The 20,005-nt window shown below is 40.6% G+C and overlaps 1 protein-coding gene across 2 annotated transcripts in view; it reads right to left on the reverse strand.

The window, feature by feature from the left end:
• Positions 1 to 2,849: 2,849 nt before the first annotated feature.
• The window catches only part of uvrag (UV radiation resistance associated gene), a 210,025-nt gene continuing 192,869 nt past the window's right edge, over positions 2,850 to 20,005 (reverse strand). The window contains exons 15-16 of one of the 2 annotated variants that reach the window (XM_030154428.1): positions 3,016 to 3,832; positions 2,850 to 2,980 (exon numbers count right to left, since the gene is read on the reverse strand). In XM_030154428.1, coding sequence (XP_030010288.1) covers positions 3,034 to 3,832 — 799 coding nt within the window. In that variant the 3' untranslated portion in view covers positions 2,850 to 2,980; positions 3,016 to 3,033. Of the gene's footprint in view, positions 3,833 to 20,005 lie in introns of both variants that reach the window. The other variant, XM_030154427.1, reaches the window with a different exon arrangement.

Raw genomic sequence — 20,005 nt, forward strand, 5'->3', positions numbered from 1 at the left:
ATGACGGTGTTTCCGTGGTAACTACAGAGTCTCTGAATGTCCAAATGGGTCATATCTGATGACCATGAAAAGATTTTACACTAATTATTGACATGTGTTGATAGGATTAGTGGATCAACAGGTATTAAACAGTTTAGATCAGTAGATGGTGGATGTTTGGGTCTTTATGGGTTAAAAAAAAAAAAAAAAGCCCAGAAATGTTTGAGAAATGCAGCTCGGATCTTCACAGTTCAACTTTTAAGAAGCTTGAAGATTAAATCCCTAAAGTGATAAATGGAATAAAAACGGAATAGTTCAGGTCATCACAAGAAAGAAAACACTGCTGCGAACGTTGAATCCGTTTCATTCATAAAACTTCTGATGAAACTGATGCTAACAAATGGACGACATGGTGAAATTATGAGGATATGACGCCATAATGAGCGCCTTTATCTGTCAGATGGAATCACAGTGATCTTCAAAGACGCAGATGAGATGACGTACGTCGAGCCGTCCACGTCCGACCACGGAAAACCCGTTGAATCAGGTCTGAACGGGGCCTCGACGCTCGCTGATATTCGCCCCGAACGAAGACCGGGACGCGTCAGAACATTTGAGTCCAACAGTCGAAGGTCGGAGTACTGGGACAGAAGGCTCCGAAACAGACAAGAACAGGATGCATCTGTGGAGCAGACCAAAAACAAACCTGCTTCTCATCAGGTTTAAATCTAAAGGCTTCACCTGCAGCGAAATCTGTTACAGAGACGAGTTAGAGCCCAGTCTGAACCTCGGATCGAGTTTTGTTTTTTAAGCCCATAAAGACCCAGTGATCGTTTGGTGTCAGTTCCCAAATGATTTCTCTTTATTTAACCTTTCTTAAGTGATTTATCACCATTATAGAGCTGCAACCGATTAATCGATTAGGTGCTTGAAGCCAATGCAAAAATTCCCAATTCCATTAATCGACTCGAATTGATTGAAGGGAAATATTCTATTGCAGTTTTCCTGAATGGAAGCTTCTTTGTGCATCACAATAAGCGTCCGTGTGAAACACAAGAGTGGAACCAATGTTTAACAGCAGAGAAATGAAGGAAACAAAGCTTTGATTCAGGAGAATTGTTTAATGATTTTTTTGGATCACTTTGAGTCGATTCATCGGTTGTAGCTCAACACCATTTATTGTAATATTATCTTCCTAATTTAGCTTTTTTTTTTCTTGTGGAAAATCATCTATTTTCCTTTAATTCATGATCATGTAGATGTTTATAAAAGCTGAGAAAACTGAGGAAAAAGTTGAATGACTAAATGTAAAAACAAGCATCTACATCCACCGTCATTTATCAAACTACATGGTTTATATTTTTCCTTCAGTTTCATTCAATTTGTAGTTTATTTTGTTGTTGCTGATTATGTTTGTCAATTTTGTTCACTTTATCGACAACCTTTTGTTCATTTTGTTGTCCATTTTATTCTTTTTTACTTCATTTTTCCATGTTATTCCACTGTCATTGATCCAACTCCATGGGTTTTACTGGTGAATCAATGTTGACAGTGTTTCCATGGTAACTACGGAGCCTCTGAACGTCCAAACGGGTCATATTTGATGACCATGAAAAGATGAAGAACTGTATTTTACACTAATTATTAACATGGATTGATAGGATTAGTGGATCAGCAGGTATTAAACAGTTTAGATCAGTAGACGGTGGAAGTTTGGGTCTTTATGGGTTAAACTGGGTTAACTTCTCTCAGATCCAGGACCCTTGTGGGGGGTCAGTCCCTGCTGTGTTTCTCTGGACTTTATTTCACCCTAAAAATTGCCTGTTCTGGGGTAATCTGTGACCAGTCTGGACTGGTTGCTCTATATTCTGAATTTCAGCCATTTTTAAGACACTGCAGCTGTTTCTCAATGGACTTCGACCCATTAGCGCAGAGTTACAGCAGAAAGAATGTAACAGATGGACCCAAGTCCAGGCCTCACTGAGCTTTGACTTAAACTCAGACGCAACAATGACGTGTGAAAAGTCTTGTTTTTTCACTTGACGGACGCTGACGTTGGTCTAATGTTTGTGGGTTCTTCAGGCTTTAGAAGTAACTGCATCATCATTAGATGTTTTATTTCATAGATAATTCGTGGGTTTTGAATTTCATCAATAGAAAAACTCTGGATAATTTTTGTATTTATTAAAAATATATTAATGTTGTCCTCAAAAATAAGCGCTCCCTTAAAGGTGTGGGAGACTTTCATGACCAGTTTTTCCTTAGATCTGTCAAAACTCAGTCATATCCTCAGTCTCATGAATCTGTTCGTCTGTCAGTCATTCCTCACCTGAATCTCTTGCGTCACAGTGAACAGTTTCTTAGTTCCATTCACCAGAAACAAACTGTGTGTTTACAAACCGACCCGGGACGTCACTCGGGCATCTTCGGAATTTTGTCGCGACATGCACTGTGGGAAAGGGAAGTTCATGCAGCTGCCTGACAGCAGCAGCGCAACCATTTGATATATGGGTGAAACAAACACGCAGAAATGGCTGAAACGCGGGAACGGCTGGAGGAATATGCATAGAAGGAAGGGAGCTCCTGCCGTTTCTGATCGTGTCTGTTCCAGCTGCTGCTGTCAGGTGGCTGCGCGAACCTTCACTTCCCACAATGCATGTCGTGACTAAATTCCGAAGATGCCCGAGTTCCCTCCTGGCTCTGTTTGTAAACACACGTTTTGTTTCTGGTGGATGGAACTAAGAAACTGTTCACCGTAATGCAAGAGATTCAGGTGAGTAATGACAGACAGACTTACAGATTGAAGATCTGACTGAGGTTTGACAGATTTGAGGAAAAACTGGTCATGAAAGTCTCTGTTACCGTTCAGCCCAAAGCGTGCTGTCCCAATACTCCCACTCCAGCTGTTATTCTAAAGTGGACGTTACCATAAGTGCAAATTGGTCGTAATTCCAGGTATCTCCTATGTTTTCTGATGCATTGTGGGAGTGGGCGTCCCACCGTGTCCCTGCCTGCATTAGTCTTTGCCGCCTCCGTCCGTCCTCGTCCTCCGTCTCACTTGTCTGAGTTCTTGCGGGGTCTTCGGAAGCTGGACATGTTCTCGTTTAGTGCATAGATGCGTCTGGAGAACTCCTCGAATCCAGCCGCGTCCAACTCGCCCAACACCTGGTCGTCGCTCTCCACGGCGACGGCGTGGTCCACGGGGATGCAGCGGTAGTCCTCCACCTGGGCCCCGTCCCCCAGACCCAGACCCAGGCCCAGACCCAGAGCCAGACCTGTGGCCTCGGTACCCATGATCTCCTCGGCCTGTTCCACCGAACATCGCAGCTCCGGGACGAGGCTGACCGCCGCCTGTCCCGCCACCACGGACCCGTTCATGGCGCCTGTGTGCTGAGCGGCGGGTGCCATTTCCTCGCCGGCGTCCAGGGTCATAGAGGAGTCGGGCTGAGCCTCAGTCTGTTCTTCTGTTTCGACTTTAATCTCTTCTTCAGCATTCGTCTCCACCTCCTCCGCCACCTCCGTCTTCTCTCCTGGCCCCGCCTCTTTGTCAGCGTCCGGTGGTTTTCCCAGGTTCAGCGAGGCCATGCCGGCGTCCAGCGAGGACGACAGGTGTTTGGGAGAGGGAGAGGGCGGTGCGAGGCCGGCTGGCGGTGGCGGCTCCTCGGCTGTGGCGGTGTCGTAGCTGGGCGGAGGCGTGGCTTTGAGCCTCTGTTTGTCGGCCTCGGAACTCGCCCGTTTCCTCACGCCTCGGTCCGGGGAGCCGGCGTGGAACGGGTATCCGATCTCGGAGGCAGTGGAAACACTGAGCTGCGACTTGGAGGGAACCGGGATGGAGCTGGAGGCGTGGCGGTCACTGGGTGGAGACAAGATGGAGACAACCAATGAGAAAGAAGAAACACAAGCAATGATGCATTCAAAGTCATTTTAAATAAATGGGAAAAGGAAGAATCTGGATGTAGATGTTTTTCTAATAGATTGAATCTGGTTCTGCTGCTTTTAAGGAACATTGTTTTACTTTTAGTACCTTTTACATTACTGACGGTGTTTGATATGTATGTTTTTATTTTATTTAGTTTAATGTCTGGTTTTAGAACTGACTTTCATTGTGTTTTATGTATATTTTTAATGCGGATGTGTGGCTGTGGTTTCTAGTGTACCTCTGTGAAAGACATTTTTAATCTCAACTCTCATCTTAAAAAAAAAAAAAAAGAATTACATGAGGAAAATATTTCCATTTACAACTATCCTTTTACAATAACGTGAATAATCAAGGTTCAAGGTTCAAGGTTCATGTTATTGTCATTACATGTAGTGTGGACATGAAACGAAACCAGTATTCAGGACCAGCAATGTACGTGGTAAAAATCCTATCAAATGAATCCTGTATTAAAAATAACAAGAAAATCTGATAACAGTAAAACCTAATAATAAATAATGAATAAATATCATAAATACTACAGTGCAAGATTAAAAATGAGCAGCATAATCATAATCTGAACAAATATGACTTGTTTTAAGAAAAAAATGTGTAATTTTAACAATATTCGGCCTGTTATTAAATGTTTTGTGCATTTGTAGAACTACTGTGATCTGTAAGTTGTGTTATTAAAAATGAGTTATAATAATATTGTTGAAATTTCACTTATTTTTCTGAAGAAATGTCAAGACATGCACTGTTTTCACACTAAAACACAGAGAAACGTTTGGATTATTATGTATAGGTTATTGTTAAATTATTATTTTATGGTCCGGCCCATTTCAGATCCTGTTGGGCTGAATATGGAACCTGAACTAAAATGAGTTTCACACCCATGACCTCCATGTTCTGCGTCTCCTTTTACAGCTGGTCGTGTGTCAGAAATCGACTTGTTTTTAATTCACCCCGTTCTTCGATTTTCCATTGGTTTCTGGCAACAGGAAGACTTGTGTAACTTCTTCCGGCCGGTCCAAAGGTCTGACTGATCCAAAGCGTTTTCACACCGTACATGAACTAAACCATGGTTCATGTGTTTCTGAGACCACCTCTTTTGTTCAAACCAAAGACCAGATGTTTGGTCCAAACCGTGGTCCAGGAAGTATCACACCTGCATCAAAGTCTGGACACCGTCACCAAATCCCCCCAAAGTCAACCAAAAATGAGACTTTTTTGACGTTTTCTGCTTTATTTAAAAGTTGAAAAGGACAGGAAAGGTAGAAGAGACGACTAGACCCCAACCTGGACCCCTGTGGTACTACTATATATATATATAATGGATCTGCTCCAGAATCTATTACAGTTGTTCCTTCCTTTCCACCACGTATCATAAAAACTAGTTCAGTAGTTTGGATTCAGTTCTGCCTCGACTGACAGATGTAACATATACAGCACATACCGTACAAACAAACCCTCTGAGAGTTGCACCTGGTGCTGGATTCAGTTTGGGAAGAAAGATAAAAGTTATGTAATAGTGATTTAAGAACAGTTTTTACCCAACAGCAATCACCATATTCAGTACTGAAAAACACATCTGATGTTCAATATGTTTTATAAAAGATCAGTGCAATAACAGAATGTGTGTGTGTGTGTGTGATGGGTTTATGCTTGTGGTTTTTTTTTTGTTGTTTTTTTTTACCTATTTATTACCTGTAGGCAAGGGTAGTGTTTTTGGTTCGGTTTGTTTCTTTGTTTAACACTTTAGCAGCAAAACTAGTGGTTTAATTCATAGCAAACTGGGTTTATCAATTGCCAGTGACCCAGAATAGATGTGATTACATTTTGAGCAAAGTAGGTCAAAGTTAAAATTTGTAATTAATTTTTAAAATCTTTTTTTTCCCTATTTACTTATAATGGGCAAATGTGTCTATGCTGTCTATGTGTATGCTGACATCAACACACACAAAGACATGATGACTAGGGCTGTAAGAAAATATTGGTTCTGCAATATATCGCAATATTTGATTTCACAATATTGTATTGATATTAAAAAGTACTGTATGGATATTTTTAGGTATTTATTCAAATGCAGATTTAGTGGAGGTTCATTTTTGTTTTTCTTTTTTGTTTATATTTTATTTATTATTATGTAACACTATTTTGTTAAATGTTATTTCCTTTGTTGGGATTGAACTCAAATATTGTTCTGATGTTAGTTCTGAACTAATAGAATATGAACATTTGAGCACGATCTGAAACTATAATGTCTGTAAAATATAATTTAAGTTTTAAAACCAGAATATTTTGTGATATAACATTAGATCCTGTTGTCATCAAATAAAAATGTGTTTAGTATTTGTGCAGATTTCTGGTGTAATTCAATTCTTCAAGGAAATAATCACTTAAAAAAGGAAACAAACAAAAAATTGCCTTTTGAACAGTACCATGATATATCGTGATATATCGTATCGTGATCCTAGTATTGTGATTTGTATCGTATTGCCAGATTCTTGCCAATACACAGCCCTAATGATGACATCAGCTGGATCAATGCCAAAACAAACTACAATACGTGCGAGGGGCGGGGTTTGCTGTCCCTGGAGCCACTCTTTTTATGCCCTGTTTCCACTGCGTGGTATCGGCTCGACTCGACTCGGCCTTTTTGCGTTTCCATTACAAAAAAGGACCTGGAATCTGGTACCCGGTACTACCTTTTTTGGTATCACCTCCGCCGAGGTTCCAGGACTGGGGACCAGATACTAAAATGTGACGTATAAACACTGCAGAGCACTGATTGGTCAGAGAGTTGTCTCTGTGACCCACTGTTTTACAAAAAACAGATGTGGAAGTGGACAGTAAATATAGCGGTACATTAATTCACATGATAACAGCCCAAAACTACACCATGGTTTGTCGAGGAGATTCAGTCTTTGGTGGCCAACGTAAAAATTCAGACGAGACAACACGCAACAAGCAAGTTTATCAGCAACTCTCTGAACAGACGACATGGAAGTAACGCACTGTATCGCTATGATGACCACGTACTGTAAAGTCGGTAGTATCTTGTAATGGGAACGGTCTCCAGGAGTACCGAGTCGAGCCGAGCCGGTCCCACGTAGTGGAAACGCAGCATTAGCTGCTTTTATTTGTACGTTTACAGATTTTACATATGATGTACAGATTGAATGGCACCTTTAAGTTTCATAGTGTCATAGATATACTGCATTGCATTCTATTCTGTTCTACTGTTTGAAAATCCTCCTGAGACCCGCCAATGCATTTTTGTCTTCTGTAAAAAACAAAACAAAACAAAAAAAACTGTTGCTTCTTGTTTCCAATCAGGGCAAATAACTTAATGTAAAACCCCTAAAACTTCTACTTTCGTGGGCCTCAGGAGAATATAAACGTTCAATTCCAAGTTCCAATGGTTTATAACAATGTTTATATTTGCTGTCAACTGCAATTCGTCAAAAGAACAAAAATGTCCAGATCAGCCAACATCTAGAACCGCCATCGTCCAGGTCGAACCGCATCTCCGGTCGGTGCGTCTCGTCGGTTCTACTACGACTAAAACACCTCGGCTCGGCCTGAACCTTGATCTCATGGTTCCACCTCCACCCAGATCATCCAGCTCCTTTGGCCTGATCCAGAAAAAGACAGCTGCACTTCTTTGTAAATCACTCCACCTTACAACATTCAGAAAACATTTGTGCTGCCTCTGAGACTGCACTCACGTTCTGCTGAGTGGAGGAGCGCAGCAGGCGTCCGCCCAACTATGTCAGACATTTTCCTCCATAACAGATAACAGACCGGCGATCTGGGACGCCCCGCCCCGACGCACTATTCCAGCCATAAATTTATTTAAATGGGGGCCTCGCTCCTTCCGATGGCCAAGGCCGTGTGTAATTTCCCAGACTGCTAAGGGCTGTGTGTTAGCGTGGACTCCGGAGCCCAGGCTCAGTACCGTCGGGGTCAAAGGTCATTCGGGGCCTCCCTGTTCTCTGGAGACCCACATGTTGGTCTGGAGCTCTGCTGGATCAGCTGAGGCTCAGGGATAGTAGATATCACAGTAAATGTTCCCATCACCTGCACTTATAGTTTGGGTTTTTCCTCTTTTAGCCTTTCAATCAATGAGTAGTAATCCAATCCCATCCAATGTAAACATGACTATAGAAAATGGAAAAGTAGAATAGGCTGGACCAATCACAAAACTTCATGTCCATATGTCCTATTGTCCTTAAACATGTCAAAGTGTGTCTTCTTATGGTTTAATGCAACACTTTGACCACCAGCCTGGTACGACACCGCTAAATACATGCAGTTAATAATAATAATAATAATAATAATAATAATAATAATAATTAGCTCTGACTAGAAGAATTAATCACCATCCACTGCTTGGACTTGATCGCGTGTTTGCCAATAAATTCGATACTAATGTTCGACCAATAAATAGCAAACACAAAAAACAAACACTACAATGATCAATGCAATGAACAATTAATGCAATGTAGCACCAAGTAAGATTTTTCTTTTTATATTTTCATTTTTCACTCGTTTGTGATTTTTTTTTCTACCTGTCTTTTTCTCTGCTCTTGCTTGTTGGATGTTGCTGCTGTTAATTGTGAAATTTCCCCGTGGTAGGATAAATAAAATCTTATATTTTTTAAACTATTTTTATTGTTTATTTTATATACATTACAAAACAAGACAAACATAGGGGACATTTGGGAAACATTGACTACAGTAAACTTTGTGACTAACAATTGTTTTTAGTAGTGTGATGTTGAAATGAAAACTGTCCATTTCTTCCATTTATCATGACTGCTCTTCTTTAGTTTCAGTCTATGGGTCAGAATCTCCATCTGAAATATTCCACTCACAGTTTGTATCCAGTAGTTAGTTGTAGGTGGCTCTAATCTGCACCATTTTTTTGGTAATAGACTTTTTACAGGCTGCTAATAGTATTTTAAACAAATATCCATTTTTTCTAAAATCTTATCTTAATGTAGTACAAGCTCATGCAATAGTAAGTAAAAGCAGCTTCTTTTTGGTTGTAATGCTCAATTTTCCTGCAAAACTGCATCATATAGGGTATTTAATGAACAACAGTTTCTATGATCACATCTGATGCCTTGATCAGGCTCTAGATTCCTCATAACACTTGAATAATAATAATGAAACTCAACGAAACTGAACCAAAACTAGTCATTTCCTGAAAATAACCCCACGCTCCAGCTCCTTCTGCACTAAATCCAAACTAAATGTCACTACAGTCTGATGAAACTCTAATAACTGATGGCGAACACATTTGCCGTCTGATGGACAGTCTCAGCTCCAAACACATGACGGCTTGTAAAGCGGTCTTGACCTTGACCCCTGGCGGCGTCCTGCCGAGGTGGTCCTGACAGGGTTCATACACAGGATGCCGTGTTTGGACGAGCCCAGGAACCTGTCTACTTTTAAGAGAAACTTGTCAGACTTCAAAGTGCCTGCGATACAGTAAATGAGAACCATCCATCCTCGAAAGGTACAGTATGTAACCGCTTACGGTAACAACCTGTAAATACGGAACCTTATGGCTAAAATTTAAGCTAATTGGAGGCATCCAGTTGTAAATAGTGGATTGTCCCTCGAGGTCAAGGTTAAGAAAATAAGGGTAACGACCTGATTCTGTAAGTGTTCCTCTTAAACATGCAGAACAGGCCATGAACTGTGCTTCTTGGAAGTGTATGTCCATCAAAACACATCGTTTAATGCAATTGGCTTTAGCCGGGGCCTCCTAATGGCCACAAGGCTACTTCTGAAAGGGAAAGTGGAACCAGTGTGCTCCCAAACACCTAGTTCTCCACAGGAACTGACCAAAAAAAGGACGACTGGAGGAGAGTTAAATGATTTGCCATCTCAAAAACACTTATCTGCGAATTCTAAAATGAAACCATCATGGGCTCCTTGGAAGCGGCTTCAAATATTCAGAACCTGATTTGGTGGAAAAAAATAAAGACAGATGTCATGAGAAGTCAATTATCATTTAAGGAACTGGAAAATGTGGTTCAGACGCTTTGAAACAGAATACAGGTCACAAAAGCGGAGATGACGGGTCCTGAGCGAAAGGTTTAAGGTTTCCACGCATCATTTATAACAAGCTAATAAACGAGCAACGACGTTTTGACTGAGCGCTGTCCTTACAGCGATGGCTGATTGGATCGCTTTGATTTTAATTATCCACCATTTTCTTCTTTTATTACCCCCCCCTGCCCCCGGGCTGCTTCACTTGTATATTTCCATTTAATTGAGTCGGTCATCTTGAACACAAACAAATGTATTGACACTGGCATCCAAACACAGGCCGTCGCCGAGTCTTTCTCATAATGACTTCGGATTTGGTGGGATTCTGCAGCGGTTTATGACTTCTAGAGGAGACTGGGTGTGTCTTCAACATCGGCCAAACAAACCTCTGGGCAGTCGTTCTGTGTTTTTCTTGAATCGCTTTAACTGTTACGCTGATGACATGTTTTTTTTAATGCAGGAAATTAGGCTAAACATATACGGCCGTGGAGAGTACGTGCACGGACTCAAATGTGGTGGGAAGACGGAGCTGCTGAAAAACACTTCCTAAAGCTGTTTGGAGAAGCCCGACTCTTCCAGACTTGTCCTTAAAGAATAAGCGGGTCTTTAAACAGCCCGACTCTAACCAGGCCTTGTTGACATTCTTGCTCAACTGCAGATTTTTCACATTCTTAATAAACATTCCCTCTGCTCCTTTTCAAGTGCATTACACATGCTGCCTATAAATCACCCTGAAACTAAGTCCTTAAACTGTCTTTTAAAGAAAACACAGGTAGGTTTTAAGGTCCAGTGCGTTGGTGTGGGTTCTCTTCGGTCCATATTTCGCTCCTGATTCGCTGCCAGGCATCGCTGAGTCATGACACATCGCATTAATTGATGTTTATTCCTTCAGTTGCTGCGGTCCGCTAAAAGTTGCTATTATGCATGTAATGATGTAAGTGGGCACGACTTCAGCGTTTCTCATCCCATAATTATGTTTCCTTAGACTAGACTTAGATTTAAATATTTCAACTCCCCGCTGCAGTGGCTGGGAAAATGTTGGAAACTATTGCTTTCTTAAACAGAACTGACACCAGCGCTGAGACTAAAATATCTGCATTGATGAGAAGAATGACAGCCGAGTCTCCACAAGTAAATGGTTCCATTGTAGAGACGAGATTTACCATCGAGATACGAAGCATAGGCCGCGTTTCCACTACGTGGTACTGGCTCGGCTCGACTCGACCTTTTTGCATTTCCATTGCGAAAAAGGACCTGGAATCTGGTACCTGGCACTATTTTTTTGGTCTCACCTCCGCCGAGGTTCCAGGACTGGGGACCAGATACTAAGAGGTGACGTATGAACACTGCAGACCACTGATTGGTCAAAGAGTCGTCTCTGTGACCTGCCGTTTTACAAAAAACAGATGTGGAAGTTGACAGTAAATACAGCGGTAGGTTAATCCACACAACAGCCCGCAAAACGACACCATTAAGTCAGGAGGTCCAGTCTTTGGTGGCTGATGTAAAAATTCAGCATGAGCTTGACGAGACAACACACAACGAGCGAGTTTATTAGCGACTCTGAGCAGACGACATGGAAGTAACGCGCCGCATCGCTATGACGACCAGGTACTGTAAAGTCGGTAGTATCCTGTATAGGGCTGAAAGATATATTGTTATCGTAGCTATATCTAGATATGAACATTCAAGATATTAATATCGAAAAAGCAATGATATAAATGGCTTAGAGTCTGGTTTTGACCAACTCTATATATAAAGTGTCATGAGAGAACTTTTTTTGTTGTGATCTGGCGCTATATAAATAGCATTTGATTGATTGAGTGATTGATTGGTTTTCCCCTGTAAGTCGCTTTGGAAAAAAGTGTCTGCCAAATGCATAAACAAATGCATAAACATAAATGATATAGATTTCCCCTGCGCTCGCCCAGCATGTACAGCTCTGGAAGTCACAACAAATTTAATTTTTACGATTGCCCTTGAATGCACCGCTAAGGCCTGCCAACCACAAAACTTATTTCATGCTTGCTGTGGATCGACAGCTGAAGCCAACCAATGACAAACGTATGAGGGCGGGAGTGAGGGAGACGGAGACTGACACACACTCACACACTCCACCCACAGTGGGGAAATTAAAAAGTAAGACAGAAAAGTGACATGAGTGCGGAAGATAATGCGGTGGTGCAGAATCTGATTTGGTGCCAAAACATAAATCCTCCTCCATTATTTGGAGGTATTTTGGATTTAAAAAGGATGATGTGAACCAGAGCCAGGTGTTGTGCAAGTCGTGCTTGGTGAAAATTGCGACAAAGCAAAGTAGCACAACAAACATGTTCCGCCACCTGAAACAACACCATCGCGTGCTGCACGAAGAGTGTACGGCAATGAGAGAAACACAAAACTGCACTTTCCACATTCTTTTGTATTACGATGTTTGTATTTTTCTGAAAAATGCTTGGTTTTCATCGAACCCGTAGTCATATCGTATCGTATCGATATTGAGATATCTGGCATGAATATCGAGATATGAAATTTTGTCCATATCGTTCAAACCTAATCCTGTGATGGAAACGGTCTCCAGGAATAGGACCTGGTACCCGAGTCGAGCCGATCCAGTTCTATGTAGTGGAAACACGGCAACAGAGTTTGCTTCTTGAATCTTGGCTCGGCATTTCTGTTGACGTTGGTTCTGTTTCGGGTTTTCTACAACTTCAACCAGTTATTTCTGCTGAATATTGATGCGCGTATTCAGTAGCAGCTCCTAGACTCAACACATGCAGCCTTTTCAGCCAAGACATGTGGGCAAAAAAACTCCAAATAGTTCTTACTTCAAGGATTTCTGGTGCTGGTAAGTCTTCGGTTTATACATGACATACTGGAAACAAAAACCGTTGGAACATCGGCGCAGATCTGAGCTCAGGAGTCTAAGATTCTGTCAGACAGATGTGGTTACTCAACTTCAGCAGCATCTGAGTAAAGGCGATCCAAGAGTGTGGAGAGATGTGTCCACACGTTGAGTCCAGTTTAGAAGTAGGATCATCATGGAATGGAAGATCCTCATTCTAAAAGTAGTTATTAACCCTTCCTGAGGAGGAGTCTGGGGTGGATGGAAGATGCAGAGAGTCGAGTTTGCATCCAGAACTCCAATATATTTGTAGTTTTACTCAATGAAAGTGGTCATAGTTGGGTTTAGATACTAACAGGTGGGTTTTAGTGGAAAAAAAAACAACCTTTGGTAGGTTTCCGAGACTAAACAAGTGCAGAAACAGAACTCTAGAAACATTAAATGGCTAGAAAAAGTAAAATACAAATGCATTGATGATATTACGGAGACAACTGAAATAAGACAACATGAAAAAATATATATGTAGACCATGAAGGTAAGATGCTCACGAAGGTTCTAATAGTTTTGGATTTTTCATTATAGTTTAGTTTTATTTAGTTTTGACTTTTTTTTCTCTAATTCAGTTAGTTTTAATTTGTTTTTAGAGCAGGTTTGATAGTTTTTATTAGTTTTCATTGTTTTCTAAATGCTTAGTTTTAGTATTAATTGTAGTTCAGTCGTCTCTTTTCTCTTCTTCTCTGTCGTCGTATTCAAATAAATCCCAGACAGGACTCTGCTGCTTTCTCCCAACTTTAGTCTCCATGTTTCCAGGTAGAGTGGGGACCAGAAGACGACTGGAAACCACAAGTGAACACAAGTGACGGACCCTTAAATATCATATGGTGCCAGCAGCTAAAATTTCTTGAAGGAAATAAATCACTTTCGTATCAATCCAACGTTAACAAAGACGAAAATGAAGGGAATTTTATCCATAATTTTTATCCATTTTAGTTAGTTTGGTAAGCACACAATACAGTTTCAGTTATCGTTTTTTTTCTTTTAATTATAGTTTTTATTTATTTCAGTTAACGAACATGTTTTTAAAATTCTAGTTTTCGTCATTTCGTTAGTTTTCGTTGACGATAATAACCTTGATGCTCACACACCGAGTATATAACATTAAAATGTACAAACTTGAAGAATATTAATGGCTTTTTTTCAACCCACAGGACATCTGATTCTCTAACAAAAACAGACTCTTCGAAACTAAACCCAAAACTTACATCTTAACCTTTCTTTAAAACTCATTTGATTTCTCAGTTATAATACAACAGACACACAACAAATGGAAATAACAGAACTTTTTAGATGGATTTTGCAAAAAGAGCAGCTGAAATGTGAGGACGTGATGAGAAATGTAGACGTAAACCGTGTTTTCGTGTCAGAAATGTTAAAATTGTACAATAATCTGCTGATTGAGTTGAAAATGGACAGTCTGTAAAGCACCACGAGGCTGAAGATGAGACTTTAACAACACAGAGCTGGGGTTTTAAGTGGTAAAGCAGCTACGCAAACCGCACCGATGGGAAAAGAAAGGCCTGTTGTGTATTCCCAGTGTATGATTCGCAGCTGTTGTAGTGACAGGTTGCGTCCATTAGTCGCCTGAACTGCCCACCTATGTCTTTAGGTTTCACTGGGGCCCGCTCTTTTCCTGACTGGAACTTCACCTCTGCCCAAACCATCAAGCTGAAAACCTGACGTCTGGGGCAGAAATAGCCTTCACTCCTCCGCAGTTTCTTGCCTGCTATCTTTCCTTTTCCACGTCCGATGTCAAACCTGGCATATTTCAGGCGGACGCAGGAATTCAGTAAACCAGACCTTTTCCAGAGTCCAATCCCTGGACAGGCTTCACAACATGCCCTTGTTCGTATCCAAATCCTGCTAAGAGGTAACCATTTGGGGCCAAAACAAATAATAGCAGATAAGATTTGGTCGTTTGATGTGGTTTAAGGAAATCCCAGTGGAACTACTTAAGCAAATATTACTAAAAACCTGATATGTGCCTTAGTAGAGGCTGCGTTTACTTATTTAGTCTTAACACGGTGGGACTTATTGACTGACCGGCCTTTGAAGACAGAGAATCACATTGACGCAGCGTGCAGTCAAGTGTCTAACAACGTCACAAAATAAACACCTTTACAAGATTGGTCGAAAAATCTAATAATGTTGGTTTTAAGGAGAACTTCTCCTCGTTAAAAGACAACAACGCAATAGCAGCTGAACACAGTGAAACAAGTGTTTACAGCAGCGTTTACGCAACATGGGAACGAAACTGGAGGAAAGTTTTACAGCAAAACAAAACAAACAAACCTGACTTTAAGACTTTTTATGATCATGTCAAAGTATTGTATTAATCTTCTGGTATGTGGGTGAGCATATTATGCACACTTTGTACTTTGTGTTATAAAATCTCATTATTTCTCACAATTTGTATCAAGGTTCTAGTAGTTTGGATTTTTCATGATAGTTTAGTTTTATTTAGTTTTGACTTTTTTTTTGCCTCTAATTCAGTTTTAATTTGTTTTTAGAGCAGGTTTGCTAGTTTTTATTAGTTTTTATTTTTTTTCTAAATGCTTAGTTTAGTTTTTTTCATATCTTTTCTCTTCTTCCCAACTTCAGCCTCCATGTTTCCAGGTAGAGTGGGGACCAGAAGATGACTGGAAACCACAAGTGACGGACCGTCAAGTGTCGTATAGTGCTGCTAGTTAAAATTGCTAGAGTGAAATGAATCACTTTCGTATCAATCCGATATTGACAAAGATGAAAACGAAGGGAATTTTATCCGTTTTAGTTAGTTTTTTAAGCACACAATACAGTTTCAGTTAGTTATTGTTTTTTCTTTTAATTATAGTTTTTATTTATTTCAGTTAACAAAAATGTTTTTCAGTTCTAGTTTTCGTCATTTCGTTAACGATAATAGCCTTGATTTGGATCAGGTCAGAATTCAAAAGTAGTTAATATTTGCATGATTTTTAAAATTCTGACCCAACCACTAAAATCAGCACACTGTAAACACTAGGCCCTTTTCCACAACACTTCTGTTCTGGGAATATTTCACCTTTATTCCGGAACAACGTCTGTGTAAACGAAATAGTGGGATTATTCAGTCCCACCTCTGGAGGTAGAAACAGAGCCATGATAAAGGGAGAATCATGATTCTGGAACGCTATGGAAAAGGAACACCTCTCATTCCAGAACCAAGGTGTGATGTTTTGATGACATAGTGCGTGTGCGACTCCTGCACCGGGGGGATTTAAAAATGAGCGCTGGCCGTGTAAAGAAAACAAACATATCAATGTGACCAGAAAGATGTCGAACTGGGGAGACGCTGAGATCCGCCAGCTGTTGTCACTTCAGGTGGAGGACTCTATCCATGCTAACATTTGTAGAACGGTGAAAGATGGGCTGACTCTGGAGAGGTTAGCGACACCACTACGCTCTGGGAATTTCCGACGTGCAAGTTATACGTCACGCTATACCAGTATTTTTCAACTTTGGGGTCGGGACCCCATGTGGGGTCACCTGGAATTCAAATGGGGTCGCCTGAATTTTCTAGTAATTGATAAAAAATAAAACTTACTAATAAAAAATTTACATTATATAGCCTAAATGTTGTTTAAAATTAACGTTTATTTGCAACATAGTGTAGCAAATTATTACATGATCAAAAACAAATTAATTTTAGCCAAAAAAAAAAAAAAAAAGTCTCCGTTTTGAATGTCTGGGGTCGCCTGAAATTTGTGACGTTAAAATGGGGTCACGAGTAGAAAAAGATTGGGAACCACTGCGCTGCACTGCGTCACCGCCCCTTTGATTCCAGAACGCAGGTCAGCTCTGTTACTCCCTTGTCTTGGTTTTGGAAATCGGTCAACGGAGGCAAAAAGTGGGATCACCATCTCACCTTTTTTCCAGGATCTCTGTGTAAAAGTGGCTAATGTTGAATTACTACACGAACACCCTTCTCTGAAGTGAGTAAAAAATGCACATTGACACATTTAAGCATTTAACATTTGACCTAGCACAAAAAATAATAATAATACATATTAACCAATGTTGCTGTTAGTCACTGACACATGCCAGGACAGAGAAATCCAAAATAAGTAAACCCATTTTTATGCAGTATATTGAAAAAAAAAAAAAAAAAAAGTTTTTTTTTTTTTTGCATAATATGCAAAAAATGGTTTGGTTATATTACAAACATAATATTTAAAGGGTTAAAATGTGACAGTTGAGTATTTGATATTTTTGTCTATGGCTCAAATTGATGAAATACAAAAAATTAAAAAAAAAAAACCCAAACTGTATTAAAAATGCTTTGACATTACTACAGTTCTGCACAGATTATATGTTTTCAGTGGTTACAGGACCTCTATGAGCAGGATACTAGAGGGTTAAAAACCTTTGTGTAAACCTTAATCAGGTAGTAGTTATTAATAAGCTCAATTGTAGAAGGACAAACCTTTCATAAATGAAAGAAATTAGCAGTTTTATTTTACATATAAATATGTCTGAAGTCCGTGTGAATCTCATCTGATCATGTTCTATGTGGGAAACATGCGATCGTTCGCTGTAACACACGATTCACATGTAATCCTGTAACTTCCACACGAGCATCTCCCATAAAACCATATGTTCCTCATGTGCATCACATGTGTTTTTGCACTTGTCATATTCATGAAGTTTTTTTTTGGAACAGGTCATGTATCATGTAACTTTCTTTAAACATAAAACTAATCATATATTTGGCAAAATAATGGCTTACCTAAGAAAGAGGTAAAGATATGTAATGGAAATACCGTTTTCATTCCCAGTGGGTGATGAAGTGGTGTTTGGAGAAGTACTTTACCGTCATACAATATCATATGAAACAGAAATGGAAATATTCTGGATTTATTCTTCTAATAACATCGTTTATTATAAATACCACAGGGCACCTGCTAGGCTTAATGTGCCTCACAAATGCTAATTTTAGGTCCATAAATTGTCGATGTTATCATTTCGTCTGTCACGGGCGGGAATGCGCTTGGATAAATTTCTGAGATATTTGTGTCTGAGTGGGGAACATGGGCGTGGGTGGGGTGGGGGGGTTCGGATAACCCTGGAGCTGTATGCGGTCCGGTGGAGGTTGAACTGGGCCGGACCGGCGTGCTGTCACACCTCTCCACCCCCCCCCCCCCCCCCCTCTGTGGACGTAACGCTGCTCCCAGGCACCGGACTGGGATGGGGGCCTGTGAAGCGCTGCCAGGCTCCGGGCGGATGTGGAGCGCCAAATGGGAGCATGTTGAACCAGTTTGCTTTGATCTGAGGCAGACTGTGCACTTTACAAAGAATCGGTTTCTTGTACTGTCTCTGTCTCCCTCCTGGTAATACATTCACCATTTTTCCAATGTTTCTTATCCTTCAGCAAAGTGAAAAAAAAAAAAAGAAGAAGAAAACCCTATACTGCCCATCCTTCAGCGGCGCTGGCCTGTATACATTATGACATGTTATGATGTGTTTCTGAGACAGCGCTGTTTAGACGTGGACGGAGATACGATCAGACGTCGGACCTTCGACCCTCATATGGTCAGCTGGAAGAAAAAGACGCATTCACTTCAGACCTTTTAAAATACACTCAGGCTGTGTCTAGAAATGCATGTATATACTACATACTATAGTCGTATACAGTGCAGTAAACTGTGTGTGTAAACTGATGCAGTGGAGTCAGTAACTGAAATGTTGGATTTTACACAGAAATCTACTTTTACAGATCAGTTATGGTGTCAGGTCCTAGATTGCTAGTTATCTTATTAGCTCATTTTAACGTCTAAAAGTCCTGTGTTCACTTTTGTCTTTTAGGTGTACCTGTACTGGTCATGCTTACAACATTAACTGTGCTTTGTGTATTACCTGGAAGCAAGAGAGGCGCAAATTCTGTTAAAAAATCACCGTAAATGTACCACACTGGACCTTTTCATAATGTGCAGGGGTAGAACCTATGGGAGGAGCCATTGCCGGCCACAAGTGACGCACCATCATTGATTCTGGTTGATGAGTGCCAGTAAACAAGTAGCAGTCAGTGAGCGAGGTTGAGTTAAAGTACGTGTTGGCACTTGTTTTTGCAGCCGTAAGCTTTGCACTCTGCCATTGTCCTATGTCATGTTTCCACTACGTGATACTGGCTCGACTCAGCCTTTTTGTGTTTCCACTGCGAAAAAAGAACCTGGAATCCGGTACTAGTTTTTTGGTATCTGCTTGGCTGAGGTTCCAAAACGGGGGAAGAGATACTAAAACGTTATGTGTAAACACTGCAGACCACTGACTGGTCAGAGAGTTGTCTCTGCATCATTGCATCATCAATATGCGACCTGCCATTTAAAAAAAAAAAAAAAAAAAAAAAAAAAATGATTCGGAAGCTTACAGTAAATATACCGCTAGGTTAATCCACACGATGGCAGCCCGCAAAACTACACAATGGTCAGTTGAGGAAGTTCAGAGATTTCTGCTCTTGGTGGCAGCCAAAAAAATTTAGCATGAGCTTTTTTATTTTTTATTATTATTTAATTTAACTCGATTAAATCAATTGAGAACAGCTTCTCATTTACAATGATGACCTGGCAAGAGGCTTCAACAAACAAAAACAAAGGCTTGATGGGACAACACGCAATGAGCGAGTTTATCAGCAACTCTGAGCAGACGTTATGGAGTCCAGGTACTCTAAAGTTGGTAGTATCCTGTAATGGAAACGGTCTCCAGGAATAGTATCTGGTACCCGAGTTGAGTTGAGTCGAGTCGAATTGTTTCCATTAGAGATGCGACCCAGCCCTGGCCGATAATGTGTCGTCTTAGGTCGGTGTCTGTTGCATGGGGTCAGTGACCAGTCTATCACAGACCAGGTAAACAGACAGTACAAGGTCTCTGCATCACAATTTGTGTTGAACAGCCTGTGAAGGAGGCAACATGTCGCTAACCATGCCTGACTGACGGAGCAGTGATTTAATACTCACATGTACTTGACAACGGGCTATAAAGTAAGTTTCCAAATGGAACTGCCAGTATTATATGTGATCTTTTGAAATAGCTGGCAATGAAAATTCACAACATGGAACCCTTTAACTCATACATATATTCAGCAAAATATGGCTTTTTTTGTGCTGTATTTTCTTAATCATAGCCAATAA

Source organism: Sphaeramia orbicularis, chromosome 14 (genome assembly GCF_902148855.1).
Source record: "Sphaeramia orbicularis chromosome 14, fSphaOr1.1, whole genome shotgun sequence".
NCBI classification, from domain to species: Eukaryota; Metazoa; Chordata; class Actinopteri; order Kurtiformes; family Apogonidae; genus Sphaeramia; species Sphaeramia orbicularis.